The 22,317-nt window shown below is 45.6% G+C and overlaps 3 protein-coding genes across 6 annotated transcripts; 2 read left to right on the plus strand and 1 right to left on the minus strand.

The window, feature by feature from the left end:
• Positions 1-2,084: 2,084 nt before the first annotated feature.
• Positions 2,085-7,927, plus strand: LOC115531114 (uncharacterized). 2 transcript variants are annotated; one of them, XM_030340171.1, is made up of 6 exons: positions 2,085-2,362; positions 2,508-6,470; positions 6,555-6,759; positions 7,127-7,200; positions 7,342-7,430; positions 7,532-7,927. In XM_030340171.1, exons 1-6 carry the CDS (start codon positions 2,309-2,311, stop codon positions 7,590-7,592), a joined length of 4,446 nt encoding a protein of 1,481 aa, XP_030196031.1. In that variant the 5' UTR covers positions 2,085-2,308; the 3' UTR covers positions 7,593-7,927. The 2 variants fall into 2 exon arrangements, with proteins under 2 accessions (XP_030196031.1, XP_030196030.1); XM_030340170.1 differs by having other exon boundaries at positions 2,086-2,362; positions 7,339-7,430.
• A 333-nt stretch (positions 7,928-8,260) lies between these two features.
• On the plus strand, positions 8,261-12,757 carry eme2 (essential meiotic structure-specific endonuclease subunit 2). 3 transcript variants are annotated; one of them, XM_030340518.1, is made up of 9 exons: positions 8,261-8,801; positions 9,897-10,018; positions 10,140-10,235; positions 10,347-10,465; positions 10,645-10,711; positions 10,848-10,963; positions 11,307-11,496; positions 11,894-12,023; positions 12,117-12,757. In XM_030340518.1, the coding sequence occupies exons 1-8, from the start codon at positions 8,339-8,341 to the stop codon at positions 11,975-11,977; spliced, it is 1,257 nt and encodes a 418-aa protein (XP_030196378.1). In that variant the 5' UTR covers positions 8,261-8,338; the 3' UTR covers positions 11,978-12,023; positions 12,117-12,757. The 3 variants fall into 3 exon arrangements, with proteins under 3 accessions (XP_030196378.1, XP_030196379.1, XP_030196377.1); XM_030340519.1 differs by having other exon boundaries at positions 12,065-12,128; XM_030340517.1 differs by lacking the exon at positions 11,894-12,023 and having other exon boundaries at positions 12,143-12,757.
• spsb3b (splA/ryanodine receptor domain and SOCS box containing 3b) lies at positions 12,755-21,834 on the minus strand. Its single transcript, XM_030340520.1, has 7 exons — positions 21,719-21,834; positions 20,372-20,477; positions 18,581-18,767; positions 18,056-18,243; positions 15,559-15,661; positions 15,162-15,287; positions 12,755-14,266 (listed from the first exon to the last, which is right to left on the minus strand). Exons 2-7 carry the CDS (start codon positions 20,468-20,470, stop codon positions 13,767-13,769), a joined length of 1,203 nt encoding a protein of 400 aa, XP_030196380.1. The 5' UTR covers positions 20,471-20,477; positions 21,719-21,834; the 3' UTR covers positions 12,755-13,766.
• Positions 21,835-22,317: the final 483 nt, after the last annotated feature.

The raw sequence follows: 22,317 nt of genomic DNA on the forward strand, positions 1-22,317 counted from the left end.
GATGTGTTGTGGGGCGGCAGTAGCTCAGGAGGTAGAGCGGGTTGGCTGGTAACCTGAGCGTCGAAGTGTCCTTGAGCAAGGCACCTAACCCTAACTGCTCCCGACGAGCTGGCTGTCGCCATGCGGTTGACTCCGCCGTCGGTGTGTGAATGTGTGCGTGAATGTGAGGCAATATTGTAAAGCAATATTGTAAAGCGCTTTGGGTGGCCAATGGTTGGAAAAGCGATAGGCTATATAAATGCAGTCCATCCATTTAGGACAGAGTCATCAGGTCTGAGTGAGGGGATGATGATTCTAGCTGGGTGCTGTTGTCCTTTTCAAATCTTGCGAAGAACGTCGAGATCATTCGGGAGTGAAGTGCTGGGTTTTCAGCGGGTACAGACGGAGTTAACTGCTGCCATGCTCTTGAGACCTGCGGCTGCGCGGAGGTTCCCCTTTTTTCAAGCTCTGCTCCACTTTGTTTGTATTTTTCAGCTTGGCAATTTTTATGGCCCGCTTCACCCCCCTGTGGACCTCCATCTTCTCAGCTTCAGAACCGGGGAAAAATATTGACTGATGACTTTCTCTGTCCTCTTCACCACAGATGTATAGGCAGGAGCGAGCAGTATGCTGCGGTGGAGAAGAGCCGAGAGGAGGGAGGGAGACGTCTCTGTAGGTGTCTGGGACTGAACCATAGAATTCATCCAGTATTTTCCCCAGACAGGTGGGGCAGTTGACATACTGAGAGAACCCTTTCAGTGATTTGTCAATTAAACAGTGGTTGAAGTTACCCAAGATGAATAGCGCCTCAAATCTCTAGCAGCCTCAAATCTCTAGCGGCGCCTGCTTTTGCATAGTCTCATTCACATTTTACAGATCGCCAGTGGGACAGATTGGAAAAAAAATCGATCGAGAAAATGAAGCAACTCAAGAGCCCTGCTATCCATAAATGTGTAAAAGTGTGGATTTGAATTTACAAGACACAAGCGGACATTATGTATCTGGATCGTGAAATATCCATGTGGATAACATTTTACGAAACACAACTACCAAATATTTGTGCATCGTGGTGCATGAAACTTCCACCGTTGTGTGTTAATGCATAATAATAATAATAATAATGAAGTCCAATAGAAACGACAATGCATACGTATGTATGTATGTATGTATGTATGTATGTATGTATGTATGTATGTATGTATGTATGTATGTATGTATGTATGTAGGGCCTATGTATGTAGGGCCTATGTATGTATGTATGTATGTATGTATGTATGTATGTATGTATGTATGTATGTATGTATGTATGTATGTATGTATGTATGTATGTATGTATGTATGTATGTATGTGTATGTATATAAATGTATTGCCCTATTTACAGCACTTCACTAAAATGAATACAGAAAAGCAACGTGCTTCTCCTTTCACATAAGAACAATCTGCAAATGTCAAATTAAACGTGTTATAAAAAAAAGTAGCGGAACAAAAAACGATTGGCCGATTAAAAAGAGTAGTTACACTGGAAAGTCTTCTCGACCAATCAGAAGACGAGACATATACGCGTAGGAGGTGATGGGAGGGGAGGGGGAAGAGTGTTTTCATCACGTCCCACACAACTTCCTCAATAAGGTTTTTTTGGGCAGCGACCCGGGTTCAATTTCTGCCTGTGGTCCTTTGCTGCATGTCTCCCCGTCTCTCTTCCATACCTTCCTGTCTGTCTCACTCCATCATCAAGAATAAAAAGGCAAAAAATAAATCTTGAAAAAAGAGGAAGATGAAAGCAAGTCGTTTCATTGTTGAATGAAGCACATTTAAATCGTGCCACGTTTTGTGAATTTAAATACATTTAGATCCAAATCATTCGCCCACATTGACAGCCGTTGTGTGTCTCTTCAGACCAGGTATACGGGTGAACAACAGGAGCAGCATGGGTGTGTGAGGACGAGTGGATCCTTTACAGAACAGAGCGGTTGCTGTATGACTTACCGGCTGTGACAGCCCTGTTGGGGCTGATTATTCAGCCGTCGCAGAAAGGCAACTCAATGTGTGTGCATGCGGTTTGACCAACCCCGTCATCATCACATCCGCAACTCTGCAGCCTCTCTTCCTCATTCTGATACCGGACATCTGCATCTGCAACCCCGCTGCGTGACGAGAAGGCGCTCCAAATTCCCACAGCTAACCATTCACGACACAATATATGCGTGTTTTGAGTCGGACGAGGACATTTCTATTGTCAAAAAACAACTTTTCGTTCGCCTGCACGAGTTGACATCAGCAATACAACTATTAAGTATCATCGCCGCCCGTCGGATTTCAAAGTCAGCGATGGACGAACAGTCTGCGCTGATCCGAGTGGAGAGAACTTTTTGGAATGTTTGGGTGAGTTCCGCATACCGAAATTAAATCAGAATTAGAATTGTTTCGTCCATATAATGTTTTTTTTATTATTTATTTTTAATGTTTAATGAAATATGTGCTCCCCTCCTTCGCCCCTCCTTCTCTTTGTGGACACACGCATCTCTAGAACTACATCAGCGGAGCGGTGACGAGGCTCCTGCGGGCAGAACCTGCTGTCAACAACCCAGGCAATGCCGAGCGGACAGGGGGTCCGACGGTGGGCTTTGAAAGAGCACAGAGAGACCCCAGCCAGAGAGATGATAAGGCGGAGGAGGAGGAGAAAAATGAGGAGGAGGAGAAAAAGGAGGAGGAGGAACAAGCCGATCTGAACACCGCCTCTTTGCCCCACTGTCCTCAGCCTCCTCTCACCCTACCATCCCTTACTGACGGACTCCTCCGAGGCCCAGGAGGGACGAGGGAGGTTCAGTGCACGGCAGTGTCCACCAGAGGGAGTGGTATCGACGGTCAAACAGAACAGGAAGATACTGATGGCGTGCAATGGTTCAATCAGACAGAGCGAGAAAGAACAGAAAAAGGCTACATCAAATTTTCTGCAGCAACGCAACAGATTGACCAAGAAAATTATGAAAAGCTTCTTGAAGGCAGGTCCAGGGCAGAAGAGTCTAAGAACCATCAAAAACAACAGCAACAACAAGACACTGAGACCTCAAACTACCCTGATGAAGAAAATGACAACCACCACTCAGGTCTTGTTGAGGAGGTTGGAAAGGCACTGGCTGCTGATAGACCAGAAGAAGAAGCTGGCCAGTATTGCAAGGTCACTGAAGTGGAGGAGGGGGAGGAGGAGGAGAAGGAGGAGGAGGAGGAGGACGAGGAGGAGGAAGAGGAGGTGGCAGCGGCAAGGGTCTCTCTCTCCAGTGACGAAGAACCAGATTTAAATGAACCAAACAATGTTTCAGGGTCAGAGACGGAAGGCCATGACATCGTCAGAGAGGAGAACCTCCCCTTTGTAAATAAGGAAAACTTATCTACAGAAGGAGGAGATACACAAAATAAAAATTCACCAAACCTAGAGAACACTGATGGTGGATCAGCAGAGCCTTGTGCCAGCACTCTCACAGTTAATCAAAGTGAAAACAATTTGAAGTCTATTGAGGCAGTCTGGGAACAGGACTTAACTGGAATAGTTTCAGATGAGGATGACAAGGTAGTTCAGGAAATTAAAATTTCTGATTTCTTAACTCCATTTGTTGACACACCAGAAGCCAACCTGAGCAGCCCATTGTCCAACGATGGCAATGCTGTTGTTGGACAAGAACATTTGGAAGTGGAGTCAAAGCAGAGATCTGGGGTGGGCCAATTTGAGATGAAGGAACAGAGCAGTTTCCTCATCCAGGGGAGTAATGATCTTTATAGAAAGGGAAGTAATGTAATAGGCCCAGTAGGAAACCAGATAGTGGTTGGAACCAAAGAGGAAATTACAAAGGAGGGAGTCACTGCATATGTGGAAGAAAAAACTGCAGTCAAAAACGACGCTGATGCCCAAAACGATGAGTCACAGCCCCAGGAAGAGGTGAACCAAAGAGGAGAGGAAGAAGGGGGAGCCGAAGTGATTTCATTAATACATAAAGCGGCCCAAGACAAGGAACTGAGTTACAGTTTGAAAACGGAGGCAGTGACTGAATTCAACAGTCCTGAACCCTTGCTTGGTTTTGGTGATGCCGTGAAACATGATACCAAAGACTCTCCGAGTGCCTCCAGCGATGAGGATGGGGATGATGGGGAAGGAGGGGTCAGTACTCAGTGGCCGGTAGGAATTGATTCCCCAGGCGTGGCCTTACTGGTGAAAACGGAAAGCAACAATGAACAGGAAATGAGTGCAGCGCTCCCAGACATTTTCCCAGGGACCTCTCCAGGATCAGGTGCTGGGCTTCGTGGTCTGAGCTGTATTCCATTTGAGGAAACAAGACTTCTAATTCCAGAAGTATACAATGGAGACTTTGCTGCTGCCACCGAAAATACAGAGGAAATAGCCCTGATGGGAAGGGATTCTGACGAAAGGTGGGTAGCTTCCCAGTTACCGAACTTATCTGAAGGTTTTAAATACGTAGCTGGGGTAGGGGAGGTAGACCACATTCAACGGGAGGACCATGACACGACTTTGAAGAGCGGGGAAAGAGAAGATACGGTGGCCGGCCAGGATATGGTTGATGGATGGAGTGTTGATCCAGAGAGCCTTGGAGACAGGGATGGCCCTCGGGGAGTTGAACAGCAGATGAGTGGTAGAGCAGTAGGATCCACAGGAGAGGAAGGGAGGACAGGGGACGGACTGTCGGATGAGGACTGCTCCAGGCATGAGGCTCACAAGACCGATGTAGAAGACTTTAAGACTGAGGAACCATTGTTTGAGTTCAAATTAGACGGGGAGAGGAGTGAATCCACAGGAGCTGCATCTAAAGAGGCAGTAGCGTTGGATAACATAGCCTTATGGAGTGTTTGGTATGATGAGGTCAACACACAGGATGACCGCCAGTTTTGTGAGGAAATATTAATTCTGCCACACAATGTGATACAGAAGACAACAGAGCCGTGTGAAGGTGAATCCACAGCCGCCACGATGACTGAAGAAAACAAAGGGCGTACTCCAAGCCAATCAGAGGACTATATTGAACCTGAATCCATCCATCAGCCAATTGACAACCAAGTTCGATCCTTTGATGATGGACAGACAAAAACAGAGGACATTGTTAAAGACATTTCAGATGAAGAGACGGGAATCGCTGGGCTTGAGGAGACCACAGAATCGAAACAGCAAAGAAAAGCTGGAGAATCCGATCTGTCAGTAGTTGAGACCGTAGGACCAGGATCTCTTACTGATATATCCTCTGACCTTTTGATGGACATAAGACAGGACCTGCCAGCTGAACTACAGGAGTCCACCTCCGGAGTTACAGAACCGCAAACCCGGACTTCAGCAAAGAAAATTGAAGAACGTGTGGAAGTTGTTTCAGCTGTAAAAGCTGCTGAGGATGAGCAAGCCTTGACTTTTGGGCAGGCGACGGGGACGGACGAGGAGATTCTAGGAATGGGGGTCCTCCACAAAGACACAGACCACACCCTTTCTGTCCCAACAAAGACAGAGAAACAAGCAGTATTACAGACCGAGATCAGGACTCCCTCCTCCTCCTCCTCCTCCTCAGACGACGATGATGAGGATGATGATGAAGCAGCTTATCAGACGCATGAGACTACCAACCATCCAACTAACTTTGAGGAGCAGATCCAAGACCAAGCTGAGATGAAGGAGATGTCTACCCAGATTGAAGGGGAAGAAGACGAGGAACTGCCACTGGACTCATATTCTTACCAATATGGATTGGCGGGGACTTTGGGAAAATCAGATATTTTGGAAGCACAGGATGGTGAGGATTCAGAAAATATCTCAGGAAGAGAAAGTATGCCAGACTGTGAGGTTTTAAGCACTAAACCAGAGGGAATACGATTGCCTGAGATGTTGATGACAGTGCACCTTGATGCTCCAGATGTATCGCCACCCTCATTCATTGAGGGGAGGACACCTTCACAAGAAAAGGAACCACAACACCACCACCTGCCGCCTTCTGGAAAGCTCTCTGATGATGAAGCTGTCTCATCTCAGGCAGAACATGATGAATCATTGGAAGAAACGCAAATGAATGAAGAAGCAGCTATCAAAATGGAGGCCATCAACATATATCCTGAGGTTTCAGCATTTGCCATGAGTTATGATGGGGCAACAGAGGATGGAAGTTATGAAACACCAGTGATACCGGTTCCTATCCCCAACAGTGTGGATGAAGACTCTGGTGTAGAGGATACGTCTCGCCTGCTGCCTGACGTGAAGCTGTCCGACGCCAGCTCACCTCCTGAGGTAGACTCTGTCGTGCTGAGGGAAAAAAAGGGGTTTGGCGAAAGCAGACAAGGTCCATGTTTGGACTCCAAACATCCATCGTACAAGATTTTGTTAAAGAACCAAGCCCGGTCTAGAAGATCAGAATTCATAGCTCCACCCGCTCTTGACCTGAGCGCAGAAGAGAGAGCCAGACAGCGACACAGTCTACCTCCAGGAACATTTGGAGAGGAGTTTGAGGTATATTTGACCCAATATATTACTTTATTTTTTTCATCATTCTTCATGACGTCATAGACCTTATATTTCTGTTGTTTATTGCAGCTGGACGTTAATGTTTTGGACCTTACCGTCCAGAAGTATCGCATCCTGGTGAAGAACCCCAGCACGAGGCGTCCCACCGACCCCAGGGCCCTACTGCAGATGCCTTCTCTGGAGGCCGCCCCCTCAAACCGCTCCAACACCCAGCAAGCCCTGCCTCTGGCAGGCAGGCCAATGGGAGGCATCGGGGTTGGGATAAAGCTTCCTGGTAGGTCAACATGTACTGTGTCCATTCTGACTCATTCAGTTACTGTAAAGGAAATGGGTGATATCGTGCCACCATGTGTGAGTGTGATAAGCCATTACAAGCCGTTTGAGAATCTGCCTTTCCCTGTGCCCTAGTGAGACTACTGGTGGGCGTGTCCACCTAGATGTATGATGGATAGATAGATAAGCAACATTTGAAATAGTCCACTGGGTAGGCTGGTGGACTGATCTATCCGGCATACATCTAGGTGGACAAGCCCACTTGTGATGTCACTAGGAAAAAGGGAAAGGACGATTTCTTGTAATGGATGTTCACACTCACACCTGGTGACATGATATCACCCCTTTAATGTTTATTGTTCTCTCAGGTTTCGGAGGTGGCTTCCCAGCTCTGAAGAAAACCCAGAGGGTGGTGAAGGGAGGAGATGAAGTCGTCCCTGAGGTGATAAAGTGTGCCATTGATGCAATGTCTTCATTATATTAACTTTGTTCTTCTTCTTAATGTGAAGACGTTTGTTTGCATGAAATTAAAATTAATGGGTTCCTTTATTGTGTCTTTGTGAATTGTGTCTGCTTACAGCAGCAATTTGAACCGCAAGAAGGACAGACAATATCTCCAAAACCAACCGTCGCTGAGCGTAAACCAAGATGGACGCCCCCAAAGCAACCTGGGTACAGCTTTTATCTCCTCCAGAAAACTGCATTCCTTCTCTGTAGGCTGTTCGCTGCACGTTGTTATCACCTCATTGTGGTCTCTTCCCCCCCCCCAACAGATTTGGGAACCCTCTTATATCAGAGCTCAAGAGCAAACTGAAGAAAACCAGCGAAGAGTGAGGAGAGGACGAGAGGTTCTATTGGCAGCCGGTTCCAGAGGAGGTGTTATTCATGTTCTTGCGGTTCCAGATGTTCCCAGGTGGAAGATGTCGTGTCCACAATATCCTGTTACTGCCAGCTCTGGAGCTCAGGGGAATGAGGTTCCTTGCATCAGAGCTCTTTAGTATATATGCTGTTAAGATTCTTTTTTTCTGGTTAAGGAAATGCAACCATTGAGCTTTTGGCACCTTGCCTGCTTCTCGTGTTTCACCGATCATGTAAATAGATTCCTGCGTTAAAAAAAAATCTATATTTTTTATGTGTAATCCATGATAAACAGTGCAACTGCCTGCAAATTGTCTCCTTTCAATTATTTGCGCGTGATCATTCTTTGAAAGAGGCCAATGAAAATGAAACCTACTTACCAAACCAAGTAAAAACTATGGAAATTTGAGTTTTATAAAGTCATGATGTTTCCTATTGTAAAAAAATAAAATAACATAGTCGGTGTGTAATTTTTAGGAAGAACGATGATATTTGTCCTGTGCAGTCATATTTTGCTCACATGCAAGATCTTCCAAGAAAATAGTTATTTATAGACAGTAGGCTATATGGGGCGGACATCTAATTACATTTATGGGGCGAGGCCAGTGACGGTGTGGGGCGGGGCCCGTGACGCGTGGGGCGGGGCCCGTGACGCGTGGGGCCAGAAGAAGCCGGAAATATAATGGCATGAATTCATTCCAGCATACAAACGAGATGGTGCCATGTCTGCGGCACTCAGAGCTACAACATGGGAAATATCCGAATCCGAGGACGAATGTCACAGTGAAAGCAAGACGGAATCAGTGACCTTCATAGTAGAAAGCGTTGACACCCAATGCAGCGACGACACAACATCAACAACCTTGGCATCCACAGATGAACCAAGTCAAGATCATAATCTGTCTCCTCCGCGGGTACCCAGGTCTAAGACCCCCTGTCCTCCGCTGGGACCAGGGTCGTTGAGCCCCTGTCCCGACCGAAAGCGACGCTCCCGAGATCACACTGAAGCAGAGCAGCTTAAAGCAAAGCAGAAGAGAGATGCTAGAGATGATCAGAGAGCAGCGAGAGCCATAGAGAAGGAGGAGAGGAAACGGGAGCAGCAGGGAAGGAAGAAACTGGCAGAGCACATGAGAAGTTTGAGGCCAGAGAACTGTCTCAAAAGCCTGACTATATGCATAGATCCAGGTAAACAATGGGGGGCCGGAGAGTGAGTTGATAGGGGCTTTATATTGTCAGTTATCTTACCCCGCTGAAATTAAATGGGCGACATTAACATTTGTATTTCATCATTGGAACATTGGACAACTAGACGCCGATAAAATATGTGGTTATCAATTATTAATATTGATTATTAAAAGGAAATTCATTGAGGGCATATTTTGTTAGATTACGGAATTGTTGGGAATGGCCCAAAAATAATCCTCACTCCCATGTTGCGACTGAAACCAAATTAGGCCCTGGGAAATCATTTGGAGGATTTAAGATAGGCCAAAGTTCTTACTAATGAGTTAAACACCTTTTATTGCTTTGAGGTTCAGGGTTTTATATGATGGGCAAAAAACGGAATACATTTCATTCCAGTGCATAAATCTTGAACGCAAAAGAAAAAGGTCAGGTGGCACGCACCGATGACTATGCTAATCGGTATACAGATTTATTAAGATAGAATATCAGAACACTAACATGCCGTTTGGTTTGCAAAGTGGAGTTTAACAACTTCAGATTAGCATTATAATATGCTTTCCATGTAATTCTGAAATAAATGTTCAAAAATGAAAAACAAAATATCAACTAAATCGTGTCTTCATCCAAGAACTATGGAGCGTGATAGATCTTAACTATTCAATTTGGTTTAAAAAAATATCCCCCCCTTTCCTACCTTCAAAATCCTTCTCTGTGCGTTGGAGCAGCTTCCACACATTTCCCTGGCATTAGCTGTGGTTTAGACATCCTAAAATCGGCATACATTCAGCGGCTCAAAACATTCAGTTGTTTTAAGCACATTCGCAATATCTGTGCATCCAAAAAATCTAAAATGTATCAACATTGTTATCAAAAATAATGTCATGGAATGTTAAAAGCATTCAGTGAACCGAAAGCTGAAATAATCGGCTCTAAACTCAATGCATAAGTAAGCCACCGAAACATGATATTTTATTGAAACATAAGTTAATTAATGTGTTTCTTTCTAAAGATGAAAGTTAAGTTTTATCTGCGCCTCACTCAAAACGTCCCCACCAGGTGGGGCCAGGGCTGTAACCCGTCTCTCTTCCCCTCTAGCGGTTTTACAGCACAATGGCTCAGACGTCTTGTTGGACCGCCTCTCCACCTCAGGCTGGAGGTTTGTGATCGACCGCCAATCCCTTCCCCAGACTATCTGCTGGACCCGGGAGCTGGCCCAGGTTGGTCTCAGGGCTCGAGATATGTATTGGTGGGGGCACAAAAGGTGTGGATCGTGGTACGCGATTTAGAAGTAATTTTCTTGGTAGAAATTATTTATTAGGGTAACGTTTCTGTTTTCAGCCCGGAGAGGACGGTTGTGGTTCGGTGGAAGAGGATCAAGTGAGCTGGGTTCTGGATTTGGCCGACTTCATTGACGTGGTGATCAGTGTCAAAGAGGTGAAGCTTTGTGAAAACATTTCACACATTTAAACCCTTCCAGAATCTTGGAAACTTTGCTATGGTGAGGTGGTGGTGTTTTAGTGGTTTGGGGGGTCTTTTTACTTTCAGGTTCTCCGGAGCGAGGAAGGTCCCTCCGGGCGGTCTCTCCTCGCTGGGATGCTGGAGTTTCTGAATGGAAACGCCAACAAAGTGGTCACCCTGTTGGTTATTGGATCACAGATGAACAGGTTCTCTTAAATAGCTTGTTATTATTATTAACTCCATTTCTATGTCTATGGTGAAGGTTGTAAAGTGACAGTCATAGTCTCGCCTGCGGGTCCAAACCTGTGGTTTAACCAACGCCTTCTTTACTTCATAATGTTGTTAGAAACTCAATCTAACTAAGAGAGGGCATTATGTCTTCTAGTGCTTCAGCCTGGAGCGCCCCCAGCCTTCAGGCCCAGATCGGCATGGAGGATCTGGACATGGAGGAGGTGGGTTCAGTTTGAAAACTAAAACTTTTTTCTTTCCATGAATGGTTGTGCGGTTGGTTTAATTTAGTGTATAGAACCCGAAGCATTCCCTCCTAGCTGTGTTGCCAGCCTGCAGTACCGGCGTCTGTGTTCTCAGGTGATGGTGTACCTCCAGCTCTACAGGAACGTCTCCCTCTCCTTCTTCCGCGACTGGCAGGCCGTCACAGACCACCTGGTGGGCGTCACGAAAGCCTTGTCCAAACGGCCTTCCAGGTAAAGCACACCTGGTGCTGCTGTCACGGTAACATGCCATTTCCATCAAGTCATGCATCTTCAGGTCCACCTTGGGGGCGGGACCCCACTTTGATGACACTTTGACTGATGGCTTATAAGCTCACGTTATTTTATATATTTTGGATTTAAATAATTAACCAAAAGGTTGAAAAGCCACAAGCAATATAATGAGTGGGGATATATATATATACTGTATATCGTTTGGACGTCGATATGAGGGGCATGTCTTGGTGGGGTTCAAAACGCTGTGCGGATCCAGAGTGTAAAGGACGCCGGGCGGCCCATGGCTGTGGCCTGTTAAGCCTCATCGGTCTCCTCTCAGGCAGCTGGCTGAGCGAGGCGGCCTCCCGTTCTGCGCGGACGGGCCGTGGGCCAGCGGGGTGCAGGTGAAGAGGGAGGGCGCCGGGCTGCGCCAGGTGTGGAACCGGCAGGTGCAGCAGCTCAATCGGGTCAGCGTGGCCGTAGCGACAGCTGTGACGGCTTCCTACCCCTCCCCCCATCTCCTGCTGCAGGTAGAATCTTGTTCACAATCCTTGAGGAGTTGGCTCCCAACTGGTGTTTTTCGTGTGACCTAATTTCTGGGTGTTGAACTGTTGCAAACCTTTGGCATTGCTCATGCAGTGCATCTTTATCCACACACACAGACATCGTTTGCACCTGCCAGTAATATCAATGTCTGAGTCGGCATGGCGCCCCACTTAGTGCAATGAATAATTTGGAATGTCTGTATGTAAATTAGCTCTGAGAACGCAACCAAAATAAATGCAAAAATTAATTCCTAAAAAATAGGACAATGAAATATCTAAAACAAGCCCTGGTGCAGGGGATAAAAGACCAACATTCAGACCGTTTGTATAATTATGGACTTAAAGGGTTTGAGGTATTATATATCCCCCTGCTCTTATCAAGGCCTATGGGAGTTTGAAGGGTTTGAGGTGTGATATATCCTGCTCTTATCAAGGCCTATGGGAGTTTGAAGGGTTTGAGGTGTGATATATCCTGCTCTTATCAAGGCCTATGGGAGTTTGAAGGGTTTGAGGTGTGATATATCCTGCTCTTATCGAGTTTGAAGGGTTTGAGGTGTGATATATCCTGCTCTTATCAAGGCCTATGGGAGTTTGAAGGGTTTGAGGTGTGATATATCCTGCTCTTATCGAGGCCTATGGGAGTTTGGAATCAGAGGAGCAGCGGAGGAAGCTACTGGCCCCACTCTCTGTGACTTCCGAGGGAAGAGAAAGAAGAGTTGGACCCGATATCTCATCCAGAATCTACCGCTGTCTCTCGGAGCCAAACCCGGAGATGGGTCTGGACTAGGCGGATTCCTTCTGGCCTGAATGAGCGCTTTGAAATCCTTGTCAACAAAAACTTCCGGACATTTGTTTGCAAATGTTTACAAGCTACCTAAGGTCTACAAGATGGCGGCTACCAAAGCAAGCTAACATTTACAATCTAGCTAATGTTTAAGGGCTAGCTTATGTCTATAAGATATGTTATATTTCGAACTAGCTAATATTTTGAATATATCTAACCTCTTATCTACCTAAGGGCCAATGTTTCAAAGCTAGCCAATGTCTAATCTACACGATTTCTAATGTTTGGAAGCTAGCTAATGATTTAGCTAATGTTATGGTTCTTGATGTTGCCTACTGAGCTATCATGCTGAATAACATCAACCTGAAAGCACTTTATTACACCTTCAGAGTGACGTGATGAGTTTATATTGTGTACATGTATTATGTACATAGTTTATAATAAAAAAAAAAATTACTGTTCCGTTTGTGATTTTCTTTTAATTGTAAGGATTAATGGACATGCATTCATATACATTTGAAGAAATCAATCATTCAGGTTGTGCGGAAATAGGTAATGATTAATTTTATGAGGTTCCTCAGTACAAAGTAAGAAAATATACATTCATTCACATTTCAAAGCATTAAAATCACAATGGCTGTTTATACCTTAACTACTGTAGATTGCATAAAAAAAAGGAAATTCTAGTATCTACAGAATCCATTACACAAAACCAGACTTCTTGGAAGCCGATCCATGAGAAAAACATTGAAAGTGGCTTGTTGTCAGATCATAAACCGACAACCACATCAAGCCTTCCACCATTGGTGTAGGTTATAGAAATCGTTTGTGTAAGCTTTTTTCTTTTTTTAAGTTAAGCTAAAATCAATCTTGGCATTTAAGGTTTGGTGAAACAGCCGTTTCACCACAGGTGATGCTGTTGTAGACCTGAGCCATTCATAGTGTTGCACTACTCTGTCCCATGCAACGTTGTTGTTTCTCCTTCATTCACAAATGTCTTTGATGGGCAGTGGGCACACAAACATTATATGGATATGAAGCCATGCGTGTATTGGCTAAATGGCGACTCTTTGTTCACTACTTTTCCACAGTAGCAGAGGCCAATAAGCCAGCATAGTTAATGAAAAGGCCAACTGTTCTAACAGCAGTAAAGTAAAGTATATTTTCTGCTGACCTTCAAGTTAGAACGGTAGATGTGTTTTATTTTATCACAATATGATATGAACACAAATCAAAATCCCCGTCACAAAACACAAACTTGATAAGTGTAGATACAGGAGATAATTATCATTTAGATAAACAATGACATAATGAAGCTCCATAGGTGTGCTTGTGGCTGCTAGTGTATAAGCGTATGACTTTACTTCGGGCAAATTATAGAAATCGGACAAAAGCTATGATTGGCTCCCCGGGGCCCCTGGTATACTGCCAGCAGCCGTTTGGTGAGAGCGGGGGGAGGATGTTGGCGGGCTCAAGTCCTGCAGCCCTGCTTGCTCTGGTAGTCCTCGGGCTCAGAGGAGTCACTGCTGGGGGGCGTCGGAGGACAGACGCAGGTACCCCCGGTGTCAAGGTACCCCTGGGGACACGCCCGGCAGGGCTGTGTGTCGCTGAGCGGGCTGGGGGAGGGAGAGGCACTCTGGGTGGACACTGGGCTGCCAGAGGATCGGGGACCCATCGTGTCCTGGGTGAGGTCGTTGACCACCGCGTCTCTGAGTGGCTGCTCTGGTCCCTGGGGGAGGTTGAAGACCCAACCCAGCTGGGACTGGAGGAGACGGAGCAGGCCCGGCGGGAGGTCCAGCGCCCGCAGCACGTCTGGGCAGCGGGGCATCTGCTTGCGAAGGCGAGCGCAGCAGAGGTACTGCAGGGAGGTGGGGGAGTGGCGTGCTCGGATCACCTTCACGCTGCTCTTGGCGGCTGTGGAGCAGACCATGGGGTAGAAGGCCTTGTTCTGCAGCCGGGTGGTGGCCACACCTGGGGGGAGGGGGAGAGGGAGAGGATGTGGTGAAGAGGAGATGGAAAGGGCTTGTGCCATTTTGCCAGTGACATCGTTGTAACAGCCATCATTAAAAAGGATTTTGGTCATCTTATAATATAGGAGAGTGGTGCTTCAGATGCAGGTTGATGTCTTTATGCAACATCAACCCCTTTTCTGTGGAGAAGTCGCGGAGAGGACAATTTACCTCATTGGTCCGTTTGCCCCCAAAATGTTTTTGCAGATCCAGAGTTCACCACAAAAACCTGTTTAATATAATATAATCTAACAACAGAGCAACACATCTTTTGGACGGGAAAAGCCCTGTATGGAGGATGAGATGCAGGGCAGATACAAACCCTCAAACAACAACCAAATCAATCAGGAGAGGAGATGAGGTTTAATATAGATGGTTTCAACCAATGTCAACAATGTCAAATGTTTCACACACAAAAGGCAAACATCAAAAATTATCAGGAGTAGATAATGGAAGAAACTATGACAAGAAATCCAAAGCGAGAAGCCTCCTTGAACAAATAGTTCCAGAGGTCCCGGCTGGAGGCACCGATGAAGGTTTCAGTTCAGATTCTTATTTCTCTGCTGTGCCTCAGACAAAAAAACCTTGAGACGTGACTCAGTAAAAATGAATACTGTAGATGGCCGAGAAGGAATAGTGTGGCCTGATTTGATTGATTGTATGTACTCACATGATTCTTGCAATTACTGGCCTGTTGAATGCACTTATTGTGCTTTGCTTTCTATAAAGCGCCAGATGGATCTTAAGAGATGTGACGGTGGCAGAAGCTCAGCTGTGCACCGCCGGTTCTTTGGCTAAAGCTCAGCTGAATGTGACGTGGGTGATGTCATGTGATGTGATGGGTGGCAGAAGCTCACCTATGTAGTGCCGGTTCTTGTAGAAGGTGAGGGTTCCGTGCCAGGTGTCCAGGTGTACCCCGATAATGGAGCCCTGGCCGAACCTGGGGGAGAACATCTCCTTGGTCCCCCCGTGCTGCAGCAGACCTTAAAAAGGTACAACAACAGCAAAACAAACCTTATTCAAGTCCGACTTTATTGAAAGACCACTTCAAAAAACGCAAGAAATTTGTTAAAAGAATAGCAAACATCAGAAAGACAGAGAGCAAACTCGTTTATCTGAAATATGAGCGTTTGAGACAATTAACATGCTGCACAAGGGAAACGATCCAACTAAAACAGGAACACCCGAGTTCTACAACTTAACTTTTTAAAACATGACAGCTCTAATACAAACTGAACTGTGAACCCTGTTTACCTGTGTAGGACAGTCCCCAGCTGTCTTCGTCGTTGCCCAACATGCTGCAAAAACTGTACTTGAACTTGTCCAGGTTCACCTCAGACGTTCCGACACCAACCATCTGAACCAGGTCACACAAACATGACTGGAGTCAGGAAAAGGCCACCATACAACAGCAGAAAGGTGTGGGCTTGTTCCCACACATTTCCCCTAAACATACCATTGGCATTCAAACTTAATTTGGTGAAAGAGAGTGGCCTGTCCCACACACATACACCACTGCTTCCATCACCTCTCCTAGGAGGTTCCCACCTGGGTGAGGTGGGAACAATAACAAATCAAAATGTATAGTCTGGTTAGGGCAATGCTAACGGGGTCCTGCATACAAAAAACAGTAGACCCCCTGCCCAACATGGCTCGCCCAGCGTTCTACCACTGAGCTACATGGCGGTATCAACCAGCAGGGGCAATACAGGCTATATTTGGAGAATGAGGACACTTCCAATGTTTGCACAAATGGTGAGCTTGATGTAGTAAAATGGCCTTGGTGTGTCATCACAGCAGATTTACCGAAAGTAAACTGTGGAGTGTTTGGTTGATTACTGGTTTAAGCAGCCTCACCTGGCCTGAGCCAGGTCTATTCGACTCTGTGGCTGGGTGAGGCTACACACCTGTCGTGCAGGTTAAACCAGCGATCACCAGAAACATTCAACAGAGAGAGATATCCTACATGACAGTGTTTCTCAACTGGTATTAATAATTCTGATCCAGCAGTCCCACTATGTAAGAGCAGAACTTCTGATCCAGCAGTCCCACTATGTTATAGCAGCTCCTCAGATGCAGTAGTCCTTCCACGTTATAGAAGAACTATTTATCCAGCAGTCCTACTGTTTTATAGCAGGATTTCTGGTCTCTTGGGAGATTGAAGGTGATTATTTCCCCCTTTGTCTGTTTACGGATATTAAAGTGAAGCTTTCATAAGTGGAACAGCATTTCTCGGTTTCAGTCTACAATGTGTTGATTTTGTGTTTGCCAATTGCACGCTTAAGCCCAGTTCAGACCAAAGATTCACCTTGCAACGGCTTGCAACTCGCAACGCCTTGCAACGCCTTGCAACGAGACGGGCTGCGACGTTCTAAAACTGGGCAGTTCACACTGGCTGCAACGCGCTGCAACGGGCTGCGACGCTAGGTGGTTTCCATAGCAACTGTGAACGCTCTGGCACATGCTGAGAGCCGCAACAACATCATCATTTGCGTAGGTTAGGTTAGATTAGTTAGGTTTGCAATTAGTTTTATTTTACTTGAGAGTAGGCTAGAGTTACTATGTCTTGTCATTCTCCACTACATCTGCATTGGAGTAAATAGCTGGAGCTTACAGTTAGTTTAGATTACCCGTTGTTGGATACATTGCATTTTCCGGTCATTTGTCGTCCTCATATCTGTATGTGCACACAATTATTCATGTCTGCGATCATCACAGAGTCCACAAGCAGCAGGTCGCAATTCCCGATGGGTCACAATTCATGACAGCAGACCGTCGAAATCTGCTACCACACTGTAAATGCGGGGAAAATGAGTCAAACCCCAACCAAGTGTTTTCAGGTCATTTGTCGTCCTCATATCTGTATTTGGACACAATTATTCGTGTCTGCGATCATCACAGAGTCCACAAGCAACGCAGGTCGCAATCAACGATGCCACAATCAATCTAGCGCACCGTCGAATTCTGCGCCCACACTGTAAATGCAGGAAAAATGAGACAAACCCCAACCAAATCTTTTCAGGTCATTTGACGTCCTCATATCTGTATTTGGACACAGTTATTCGTCGTAGAATTCAGCAAGATTAAAAGTGTAAATACATCAACAAAATACGGCAGTACGGTACCGGGACGGAGTAGGCCGTGACGTACAAGTTGTTCTTTGCTGTGATTGGCTGAAGAAATCGCCGCGTTCTAAAACTGGACCTTGCGATTTGACATGTTCAATCTCTGGCGACTCCTTGCGACGCCTTGCAACGGCTTGCAACGGCTTGCAACGACCCGTTCACACCGCCCCTGCGACGTTCTAAAACCGTCTCGTTGCAAGCCGTTGCAAGCCGTTGCAAGGTGAATCTTTGGTCTGAACTGGGCTTTACAGATCACCTCCAGCAACACGATTCATCTTAACAAATATGAAGGAAGAGGATGTGAAACGCCCAGTTCAACCACATTGGAGCTTGTCTGCTGTCAGACCTCAGACTTTCCTACAATTACCCAGAAACGTATAATCAAAATCTTGCATCCTTAATGAGTAGTCATTACTTACCCTCCTCAATTTGCTAATATTAAAGACCAATTTTGGTTGAATAATGTGTGTACATCAGCCCTTAACATTTATGCTCCGTATACTTTCACTGGTTACCCAGTTATTAATAAAACCCCTTGGATTGATGACAACATCAGACACAACCTTAAGGAATATTGTGAGGCTTAACATGATAGTGGTCCTCAGTAGCACCCAGACTGTACCCACCATGTCGGTCCCATACACCGGGGAGGTCATCTTGATTTCCCAGAAGTGCTGGCCCTCGGCCAGGGCCTCGGTACCGCGGGTAGCCGCCGTGCCGCAGCTGTAGTCGGCGTGGAAGCTGGCCTTCCTCCCGCCGCAGCTCAGAGACACCTCGGTGGACTTACTGGTCTCCTCCCACACCCAACTGAAGCCTGGGGACAGGACAGGCAGGTGTTGATGGGGCGCTGTTGACATCGGTGAGCTAGAAGCCCATGTGAGCTGTACTGAAGCTCAGGAATAATGCTTGAATGTTGTACTATGACATGTCTTTATGAGCAAGGAGGCATCTAAGTTAGGCTACAGAGCCAACTATAAAAACGTATACTGTTATAATGTAGCATCATTGTAATACAGCGGTGGTCTATGAACTATTATTATACTCTTAGCGTTAAGCATAATTATTAACACTAGGAACCAGGAAGATATTATACGATCATTTAAAACCATTATTATTTATAACTGTTGGCTGTAGTTTGGCAGGGTCCTTACCGTCGTCCTCCTCCCCACAGAGGCATTCTGCCGCAGGGCCCTGTAGCGGGGTCCCGTGGCCGGGGGCTGCCTGGAGCTCACACTGGCAGAAGGACTCTCCTGTCACTGCTTCGGGAGAGGAGGAGGAGCAGGAGATGGAGCAGGAGGTGGAGACGGAGAAGTCCTCCAGGAACTCCAGCTCACTGACCTGTCCAACGCAGGGGATTCAAATTCACAAAGCTTTATTGGGAATTAATTTATTCAATTGTGATGGTCACAGATGCTCTGCTTTACAAAGATAGAAACATCAAAGTAAAAAAAACAGGATTCAAATATGCAAAGAAATATAAACTGTTAATGGGCTGTATTTAAGATTGAAGAAAGATTATTTTAGTGCCATTGTTGGAATTTCAATAGCCATCTGCCAGCAAATCCTGAAGGAAAGCGAGAATATCCTTTCTGAGTTGACTATTTTAAGCCCGCCTCTAGCTCAATTCTGACCAATCCGGGAATCCATCTTTCCTGTCAATCACAGGTTCTTAAAATGTTAACTTTGTAATGGTATTTTTAATTATTACTCTCTTTACCACTCTCAAATCGTACCCACGATAAAATATGAAAACAAAAGGTAAATACACAGGTGGGTTTCTCTGCTACCCAGAACACTCCAGAAGGACCCAGGCCCCAAAAGGCTGTCTATCGTCTATCCTGGACGTGCCCATGTGTGTACGGTCGGTAACAGTAGATGATAGTGACTCCCAGGAGGGGAAGGACAGGCCCCGAGCTTTCCTTTCTTGACCCACTGCCTCACTTCTAGTGCCAGTGGAAAAGTACTGGTGAAGTTTGGGGAAGGAGGGAGTGGCCTCTGTCACCCTCATCTCTGGTTTCAGCTCACTCTGAGAGAGGTCCTGACATCAAGAGCCCATAGTTCAGGGATTTAATCCAGCCCTTCAAATGGTACAATTTTCCAGCAGCAATTTTGAAAATGTATTTCAGGGAAAAGTTCACAGGTTTAATTTATATATTTTATAATGGCCTTGTTCCATTGATGTGCATTTAGGGTCAGGGTTACACAATATTAAATAGGACCAAAATTAATTAGATAGATTCCACATTTCCTACCCTGATATGGCATTCCAAAATGGCTGCTGATAAAGGGCCTATGGTTCGAGGTCCAAAGTGCAAGACAAAATGTGCCTTTTTATCCTGTTTATACATTTTTACTGTATATTGCTTTCATTTCAAAGCAATTTACAGTAAATTCAGATGCATGAGCAGGTAGAGGCTGGAATCTGGCTCAAAGGTGTCTACAAATCCAGAACTAAACTATGGCTGCGCTTCATTAATCGCTAAAAAGGCCCTCGTTTACTGCCCCCACCACTAAGTGGATTTGCTAATGGCACTGAGTGTAACTACTAATCGCACTAAGTGGAACTACTAATGGCACTAAGTGTAACTACTAATGGCACTAAGTGTAACTACTAATGGCACCAAGTGTAACTACTAATGGCACTAAGTGTAACTATTAATGGCCCTAAGTGGAACTGCTAATGGTACTAAGTGTAACTACTAATGGCACTAAGGGGAACTACTAATGGAACTAAGTGGATCTGCCAATGGCACTAAGGGGAACTGCTTATGGCCCTTGGGGAACTACTAATGGAACTAAGTGGATCTGCCAATGGCACTAAGAGGAACTGCTTATGGCCCTTGGGGAACTACTAAAGAATTTAAACTAATGTTAAATGAGCCACTATCTTTATTCTGGTTTTATACCTAAATCAATCCCAATGAAGTGTGTGAAGGACTCACGTCCCCTGGCCCCTCTGTGGTACCCCTCACATGGAGGTCCTGTTCCAGATCTACTTCCCGGCCAGGCTCTGACCCACTGGTTGCTCTGCTCAGCAACATGGCGGCTCTGAAAGACAAAGACATCCTTTGATTCTGCTTCCTGGGAGAAGGGGACCTTCCGGCTAACCTAAGTAAAAGCCGATGTTATGCCAACCGCCTGCATTTGAAAATGATAAAAGACACGTACAATCGTATGAAAAAGTTGGTTCAGGACTTCAGTTGACATAAGGATCTCACACTAGGGAGCCTATATTTCTGACGTGTACTGCTGTAGCAGGCTAGCCTGGCTCCGCCCGCCTAAGTACTTCCGCTCAATTTGAATTTCCCTTCAGTACTAGTACAAATGTAGAAATGAAATGAAGTGCAGTACGAGAGTCTGGTAGAACCAGGCTAGTAGCAGGCCTCCTCAGCGCTCTAATGCCTATTCTGAACATGAAGGGACTTGTTTGAGTGTTGTTTCCAGAAAGGAGCAGAGGAGCGATGGGTTTGGGGTGCTTTCTCTGAACAGGGATCGGGAGGTCTGGCTATCACAGTGGATGATCTGGAGGTCTGGCTATCACAGTGGATGATCTGGAGGTCTTTGGACGCTCTTGGGTCCTTCTCTTGCTGATGGCATCGAGCCCAGTGTCAGTGCACGTGTCCTTTCAAACTGTCTGGATATCTAGACCCCTGCTACCCTTAAATATGTAATACATCTTTATATATATTCAATCTTTAATCTTTTTAAAAGTGATATTTCGCATTTATCTAATACGATATGTGTGGAGCTTTGTTTTGATTGCAGGTCGTTTGACCTCATGTCATTCTCAAAGCCAATGCAGATGGCGCCAATAGTTGCCCTCGCAGGTAAAGGCCACCGTGTCAGAGGAGTCCGTCTGGACTTCACTTTAACTAGGCTTTAGCCTACATAGCGTCAACTATCGATGTCAATCCTCCGATCTCCGATGACGTGGTCACATACCGCACAACGGGATGTGCCAAATAAAACGCGACTAATTACACTAAATAACTCTCTAGAGGTTTCCACTCTGTTCTAGACCAATAGGCAGTGAAGGGTTATTAATTTGTCTGACCTTTTGACGCATGCTGCACGTAGACCACAACTATAGCAACCGATTAAATAATAGTCCAATCTTATAATCAATAAAAAAGCCTTTGTGGACATAGCCTGGCACACTTTAGACAGTGATACACATAGCTTAGAGGACTAAGCATGTTGTCGAGTCCAAAAAGGTCAATTAAGCTAATTTAAGCTATATTGGCCTATTCTTACTAAATGCAAAACTTTATGTGGCGAAGTTCTCTTACCTTAACGGTCTTCTTCTGAGTGACACTGCGACGTAGCGCTCTACATGCCGGCCCTTGTGCTTTCCGGGGAGTGACAGCTGCAGCCTGCCCTCTGGCCCACTTTACAGCACCATCAAAACACAGCAGACCACGCCCTCATCTTGCTCTGATTCGATATTGCTACCGAGGGGGCGTGGTTTATGCTAATTCACCTAATGATTTAAGTGGGTTCAACTCAGGCGCTCCTGCTTATGGATCGTGTGTAGATGCATTGTGTGAGTGTAATCTTGTAAACAACATCGAGTTAACAACTATGGAATGACAAACACACAATGCAGAAAAACAAGGACAGAAAAATAATGACTGAATTGTTACATTGCAATTTAATAAGATTTAGAATTCAGTGTTTATAGAAAATAACAAGTAATATGCATTGTAATCCTTCCGTTTTGCAACACTTGTGAAACCCAATATATAATGTAAACTTATATAAATAACTAAAGACATCAAGACTCATAAAGACTATAAAGGACACGTTCAGAACCTTGCCCCAAATAGGCTGTTGGACTAAAGAACGCACCGAGCAGCGATTGGTTGGCGTTGAGACGAGGGAGGGACAT

The sequence above is a fragment of the Gadus morhua genome, chromosome 18 (genome assembly GCF_902167405.1).
Source record: "Gadus morhua chromosome 18, gadMor3.0, whole genome shotgun sequence".
Lineage (NCBI taxonomy): Eukaryota > Metazoa > Chordata > Actinopteri > Gadiformes > Gadidae > Gadus > Gadus morhua.

Excerpts from the sequence above, each read along its gene's own strand:
- LOC115531114 (XM_030340170.1), top strand. The coding sequence starts at position 2,309 with ATGGACGAACAGTCTGCGCTGATCCGAGTGGAGAGAACTTTTTGGAAT. Across the intron at positions 6,760-7,126 it reads GGTTGGGATAAAGCTTCCTG|GTTTCGGAGGTGGCTTCCCA; the intron begins GTAGGTCAACAT and ends TTGTTCTCTCAG. Across the intron at positions 7,201-7,338 it reads GAGATGAAGTCGTCCCTGAG|CAGCAATTTGAACCGCAAGA; the intron begins GTGATAAAGTGT and ends GTCTGCTTACAG.
- eme2 (XM_030340517.1), top strand. The coding sequence starts at position 8,339 with ATGTCTGCGGCACTCAGAGCTACAACATGGGAAATATCCGAATCCGAG. Across the intron at positions 10,466-10,644 it reads ATTGGATCACAGATGAACAG|TGCTTCAGCCTGGAGCGCCC; the intron begins GTTCTCTTAAAT and ends TATGTCTTCTAG. Across the intron at positions 10,964-11,306 it reads TTGTCCAAACGGCCTTCCAG|GCAGCTGGCTGAGCGAGGCG; the intron begins GTAAAGCACACC and ends GTCTCCTCTCAG.
- spsb3b (XM_030340520.1), bottom strand. The coding sequence starts at position 20,470 with ATGTTGCTGAGCAGAGCAACCAGTGGGTCAGAGCCTGGCCGGGAAGTA. Across the intron at positions 18,244-18,580 it reads CTGTGGGGAGGAGGACGACG|GCTTCAGTTGGGTGTGGGAG; the intron begins GTAAGGACCCTG and ends TCCTGTCCCCAG. Across the intron at positions 14,267-15,161 it reads CAAGAACCGGCACTACATAG|GTGTGGCCACCACCCGGCTG; the intron begins GTGAGCTTCTGC and ends CCCTCCCCCCAG.